Raw genomic sequence first — 6,311 nt, forward strand, 5'->3', positions numbered from 1 at the left:
TAAGACTCCATGTAGCTCAGGCACCCCCAAACTTCGGCCCTCCAGATGTTTTGGACTACAATTCCCATCATCCCCGACCACTGGTCCTGTTAGCTAGGGATCATGGGAGTTGTAGTCCAAAAAATCTGGAGGGCCGCAGTTTGGGGATGCCTGATGTAGCTGATGAAGTCTACAAAAGCTTTTGCCATAATAAATTTGCTCGCTGGAATTAGTTCAGCAAAGATTGGCTTGAAATCAGGCAGCCTGCTTTGTATCATAGCTGCCAAGTTATCCCTTTTTTTTAAGGGCAATTCCATTATGCTGAATAGGCTTCCTCGCGAGAAAAGGGAAAACTTGGCAGCTATGGCTTTGTTATCATTTAGCAGCGGTTTAATCTGGGGCAATTTCTCCACTACTGCCACTTGAATATGCAGGCAAATTCCAGCATGTTGCAATCGAGTTTTCCTGCCCTTTGTCAATTCGCACAATAATAAGACAATGAGAGATATGAAATGGTGCATTTGAACTCAGCATCTCAGACATAATTCCCTCAATAAGAATGAATACTAGCAAAATGAATTCAATCTCATAACTAGATGTTATAAAATACTTTATTACAATAAGATAACAGGGTATGAATATTAAAACATAACATAGGACATAAAAGAAGTTCATTAATTTGGTATAGTAAATACATGATTGATTAAAAGTCCGTTATATACTGTATGTATATTCAATGTTATGTTTATAATTTGTGAAAGAGAGAAGAAAATTAAAACGAACTGTGAAAATATCTGCGAAAAAGGGAAAGATGACAGAATGAAGACAGAAGAAAGAAGAATGGAAGTCCAACATATAAAGTTGAATAGAAATGGGACTTTCTAGCTTTATGTTTCTCCCTCCCTGTCTTTTCTTTTCTCCTTTTCTTTTCTTTCTATTTGATTGGAAATTTAAGAATTTAAAGCCATGATAGATGTAATGAATATAATGTAATGAACATAGAAATGGAAAATTTAATAAAAATTATTGCAAAAAAAGAAAAAAAAAGAATGAGGGTTCATTGGCAAAGTTGTTCTCTTGTTGAAAATCGCAGCTCTAGTATTGCAAACAGGAGCAACGTAACGGAGGTCTGTGCCTTTCAGACTTACAGGGGTTCTCGAGATGGAATCAAACCAGAATCTTCCCCAAACCAAAACTCAACTAAATGAAAGATACACTATTTTATCATCACAGATTACTGCATTTTAAAAAAAATTGGGTTGTTAGGAGGATAAAAGGGAGAAATGCAGAGAACTCGAGCTCCTTGGCGGAAAAGTGGAGCATAAATGTAAGAATAGATTAGTTCACTAAAATAAATATTTCAATTTGGATTTGCATTAAATAAAACAGATACTCAAATTTTGAACTAAATCAGGTGATGGCTGGCCTGAAAAGTGTTTTTTTCAGCATCTCTAGATCTTCAGCACTCTTTGTGTTCTAGGCTTTCTCTGCATTTCAGCAGTTATTTGTTTAAATAATGAATACTTTATTCATACAATCATAGAATCATAGAGTTGGAAGAGACCACAAGGGCCATCCAGTCCAACCCCCTGCCAAGCAGGAAACGCCATCAAAGCATTCTTGACATATGGCTGTCAAGCCTCTGCTTAAAGACCTCCAAAGAAGGAGACTCCACCACACTCCTTGGTAGCAAATCCCACTGCCGAACAGCTCTTACTGTCAGGAAGTTCTTCCTAATGTTTAGGTGGAATCTTCTTTCTTGAAGTTTGAATCCATTGCTCCGTGTCCGCTTCTCTGGAGCAGCAGAAAACAACCTTTCTCCCTCCTCCATATGACATCCTTTCATATATTTGAACATGGCTATCATATCACCCCTTCACCTTCTCTTCTCCAGGCTAAACATACCCAGCTCCCTAAGCCGTTCCTCATAAGGCATCGTTTCCAGGCCTTTGACCATTTTGGTTGCCCTCTTCTGGACACGTTCCAGCTTGTCAGTATCCTTCTTGAACTGTGGTGCCCAGAACTGGACACAGTACTCCAAGTGAGGTCTGACCAGAGCAGAATACAGTGGTACTATTACTTCCCTAGATCTAGATGCTATACTCATATTGATGCAGCCCAGAATTGCATTGGCTTTTTGAGCTGCTGCATCACACTGCTGACTCATGTCAAGTCTGTGGTCATGTCAAGTCTGTGGTTTATAATGCATCTGACAGCAGAGGTACAGAATAAACATTGTGACTAGTAGCACATGAATTTGTCTAGCACTCTTTTTCAAGCCCAAGCTGCTGGTCATCACCTCCACTCGGGAAAGTTAATTCCATAGCTTAACCATGTGCCCAGCAGAGATCTGCCCCCTTTTCTCTGTCCCTTGCACTCAACTGGCCTCTTGCTTGCCTGACAGCTTTCAACTACTTACGGGGATTCCCATCTCTCTCTCCCCACCCCCACCCCCGGCTATACTTCCTCAGACAGCCAAGGCGCTCACTTCTCCAGCCTTGTAGCACACACTGCAACGGACAGTGTCTGAGGCCTCTGCTGACTGTGGTGTCGGTCTTTGCTGCTGGGCTTCGTACAACGAGAGGCACACAGAAGAGCAGAACTCGTGGAAAGAGCTGCCCGAGCCAATCTGAGCCACCACGGAGTCCTTGGCATTCCAGATCTCCCTAAGGGGCAGGAGGAACACAGGTCAGACTAGGGCCTGGAGGCCACACCCTGGACTATCTCAGTAAGTGTGGGCATGGGGACCCAAGAGCAAGGAAAGCGGTAAGGAAGTAGCAAGAGGGCAAAGTGTACTTGCAGAGTTGCAGCCTGCCAAAGCAGAAAGTGCCCACTGGTCCCATCACCTCCTGGCAAATAGAAGGAGAAGAAATGGAGGCAGTGAGAGATTTGACTTTCTTGGGCTCCTTGATCACTGCAGATGGTGACAGCAGTCACGAAATTAAAAGACGCCTGCTTCTTGGGAGAAAAGCAATGACAAACCTAGACAGCATCTTAAAAAGCAGAGACATCACCTTGCCTACAAAGGTCCGTATAGTTAAAGCTATGGTTTTCCCAGTAGTGATGTATGGAAGTGAGAGCTGGACCATAAAGAAGGCTGATCGCCGAAGAATGGATGCTTTTGAATTATGGTGCTGGAGGAGACTCTTGAGAGTCCCATGGACTGCAAGAAGATCAAACCTATCCCTTCTTAAGGAAATCAGCCCTGAGTGCTCCCTGGAAGGACAGATCGTGAAGCTGAGGCTCCAAGACTTTGGCCACCTCATGAGAAGAGAAGAATCATTGGAAAAGACCCTGATGTTGGGAAAGACTGAGGGCACTAGGAGAAGGGGACGACAGAGGACGAGATGGTTGGACAGTGTTCTCGAAGCTACGAACATGAGTTTGACCAAACTGCCTGGCGTGCTCTGGTCCATGGGGTCAGGAAGAGTCGGACACGACTAAACGACTAAACAACAACAAAGCAGAAGGGGCAGATTGGGAAAAGGGCTCCTGGCTCCTGGTTGGCTGGTTTTGGGGCACCCACTTTTTGCAGAAGGTGCAGCTCTTTTTGCTGAGAGGCCTCTTGGAGAAGGTAGTGAGGCAGGAGCTGGAGCAGAAGAGCTGGGGCAGCCCCTTGCGCTGGTAGGCTGTTTGGCCCTTCTGCAGTGGGGTCCAGCAGTTGGCGCAAGACATCTTGGCGACAGTGGAGCGGGCAGCTCGCCGGGCTGCCTGGTTGCGCAGGGACAGGCGTGTGGTGCGCCGGGGGCGGTGGGGAACGAAGTCCTCATCGTTGGGGTCATCCACCATGGCGTCCGAATCCTCATCTGAGACGGGAACTGTGGGGCACAAGAGAGAACAAGGGGTTGTTGGCTGTCGCTGGCCACTGCTGCACAGGAGGGATCTAGAAACTGGGGGGAAAGAAGGGCAGATCCTGCCTGCACAGTTTCCACATAAACAAAACAGACATCAAAGATTGCCGACTCCCACCCTGGAGCAGGATCCTCTTTTACCGTGCAACTGGATCCTTTACTAAACCTTGCCTCCAAATCCTACAGAAGGCAGATTCTACCCTTTCTTTAGACATAAAGGTAAAGGTAAAGGGACCCCTGACCATTAGGTCCAGTCGTGACCGACTCCGGGGTTGCATGCTCATCTCGCATTATTGGCCGAGGGAGCCAGCATATAGCTTCCAGGTCATGTGGCCAGCATGACAAAGCCGCTTCTGGCAAACCAGAGTAGCACATGGAAATGCCTCTTGAGTAGATATGCATGTGAACTCCAGAAATAAGTACCTTTGTAAAATGAGCCAAATTGAAGCAAAACACTTTGTTGGAGTGTCAGAATGCATAAATAGAAGACAAATAAGCGTTCTATAGGTTTATTTCGCTTAGTTGCTTACTCTTGAGTAGATATGCATGTGAACTCCAGAAATAAGCACCTTTGTAAAATGAGCCAAATTGAAGCATAACACATTGTTGGAGTGTCAGAATGCATAAATAGAAGACAAATAAGCGTTCTATAGGTTTATTTCGCTTAGTTGCTTACTCTTGAGTAGAAATGCATGTGAACTCCAGAAATAAGCACCTTTGTAAAATGAGCCAAATTGAAGCAAAACACATTGTTGGAGTGTCAGAATGCATAAATAGAAGACAAATAAGCGTTCTATAGGTTTATTTCGCTTAGTTGCTTACTCTTCAGTAGAAATGCATTTGCCCTCCAGAAATAAGCACTTTTGTAAAATGAGCCAAATTGAAGCAAAACACATTGTTGGAGTGTCAGAATGCATAGATAGAAGACAAATAAGCGTTCTGGCGTTTTATTTCACTTAGTTGCTTACTCTTGAGTAGATATGCATGTGAACTCCAGAAATAAGCACCTTTGTAAAATGAGCCCAATTGAAGCAAAACACATTGTTGGTGTGTCAGAATGCATAGATAGAAGACAAATAAGCGTTCTATGGGTTTATTTCGTTTAGCTTCTTACTTTTGAGTAGAAATGAATTTGCACTCCAGAAATATGCACCTTTGTAAAATGAGCCAAATTGAAACAAAACACATTGTTGGAGTGTCAGAATCCATAGATAGAAAACAAATAAGCGTTCTATCAGTTTATTTCGCTTAGTTGCTTACTCTTGAGTAGAAATGCATGTGCACTCCAGAAATAAGCACTTGTAAAATGAGCCAAATTGAAGCAAAACACATTGTTGGAGTGTCAGAATGCATAGATAGAAGACAAATAAGCGTTCTATGGGTTTATTTTGCTTAGTTGCTTACTCTTGAGTAGAAATGCATGTGCACTCCAGAAATAAGCACCTTTGTAAAATGAGCCAAATTGAAGCAAAACACAGTGTTGGAGTGTCAGAATGCATACATAGAAGACAAATAAGCGTTCTATGGGTTTATTTCGCTTAGTTGCTTACTCTTGAGTAGAAATGAATGTGCACTCCAGAAATAAGCACCTTTGTAAAATGAGCCAAATTGAAGCAAAACAAATTGTTGGAGTGTCAGAATGCATAGATAGAAGACAAATAACCGTTCTATCGGTTTATTTCGCTTAGTTGCTTACTCTTGTGTAGAAATGCATGTGCACTCCATAAATAAGCACCTTTGTAAAATGAGCCCAATTGAAGCAAAACACATTGTTGGAGTGTCAGAATGCATAGATAGAAGACAAATAAGCGTTCCAAGGGTTTATTTGACTCAGTTGCTTACTCAGAAATGCATGTGCACTCCAGAAATAAGCACCTTTGTAAAATGAGCCAAGTTGAAGCAAAACACATTGTTGGAGTGTCAGAATGCATTGATAAAAGACAAATAAGTGTGCCAAGGGTTTATTTCGCTTAGTTGCTTACTCTTGAGTAGAAATGCATCTGCACTCCAGAAATGAGCACCTTTGTAAAATGAGCCCAATTGAAGCAAAACACATTGTTGGAGTGTCAGAATGCATAGAGAGAAGACAAATAAGCGTTCTCTGGGTTTATTTCGCTTAGTTGCTGCTATTGAGTAGAAATGAATGTGCAATCCAGAAATAAGCACCTTTGTAAAATGAGCCACATTGAAGCAAAACACATTGTTGGAGTGTCAGAATGCATAGAAAGAAGACAAATAAGCGTTCTATGGGTTCATTTCGCTTAGTTGCTTACTCCTGAGTAGAAATGCATATGCACACCAAGAAATAAGCACCTTTGTAAAATGAGCCAAACTGAAGCAAAACACATTGTTGGAGTGTCAGAATGCATAGATAGAAGATAAATAAGCGTTCTATGGGTTCATTTCGCTTAGTTGCTTACTCTTGAGTAGAACTGCAGGTTCACTTAATAAATAAGCACCTTTGTAAAATGAGCCAAATTG

General features: G+C 42.5%; 1 protein-coding gene across 1 annotated transcript; it reads right to left on the minus strand.

The window, feature by feature from the left end:
- Window positions 1-2,429: 2,429 nt before the first annotated feature.
- Window positions 2,430-3,874, minus strand: LOC118084077 (zinc finger MYM-type protein 3). The gene is made up of 2 exons (XM_060270033.1): window positions 3,506-3,874; window positions 2,430-2,645 (listed from the first exon to the last, which is right to left on the minus strand). The coding sequence occupies exons 1-2, from the start codon at window positions 3,766-3,768 to the stop codon at window positions 2,447-2,449; spliced, it is 462 nt and encodes a 153-aa protein (XP_060126016.1). The 5' UTR covers window positions 3,769-3,874; the 3' UTR covers window positions 2,430-2,446.
- Window positions 3,875-6,311: the final 2,437 nt, after the last annotated feature.

Source organism: Zootoca vivipara, chromosome W, assembly GCF_963506605.1.
Source record: "Zootoca vivipara chromosome W, rZooViv1.1, whole genome shotgun sequence".
In the NCBI taxonomy this organism is placed as follows: Eukaryota; Metazoa; Chordata; class Lepidosauria; order Squamata; family Lacertidae; genus Zootoca; species Zootoca vivipara.

What these genes read in the sequence shown, in the direction of transcription:
- LOC118084077 (XM_060270033.1), bottom strand. Translation starts at nt 3,768, where the DNA reads ATGGTGGATGACCCCAACGATGAGGACTTCGTTCCCCACCGCCCCCGG. An exon ending in AGCTGCACCTTCTGCAAAAA is followed by an intron (nt 2,646 to 3,505) that starts GTGGGTGCCCCA and finishes CCTGCCCCTTAG; the next exon opens with GGAGATCTGGAATGCCAAGG.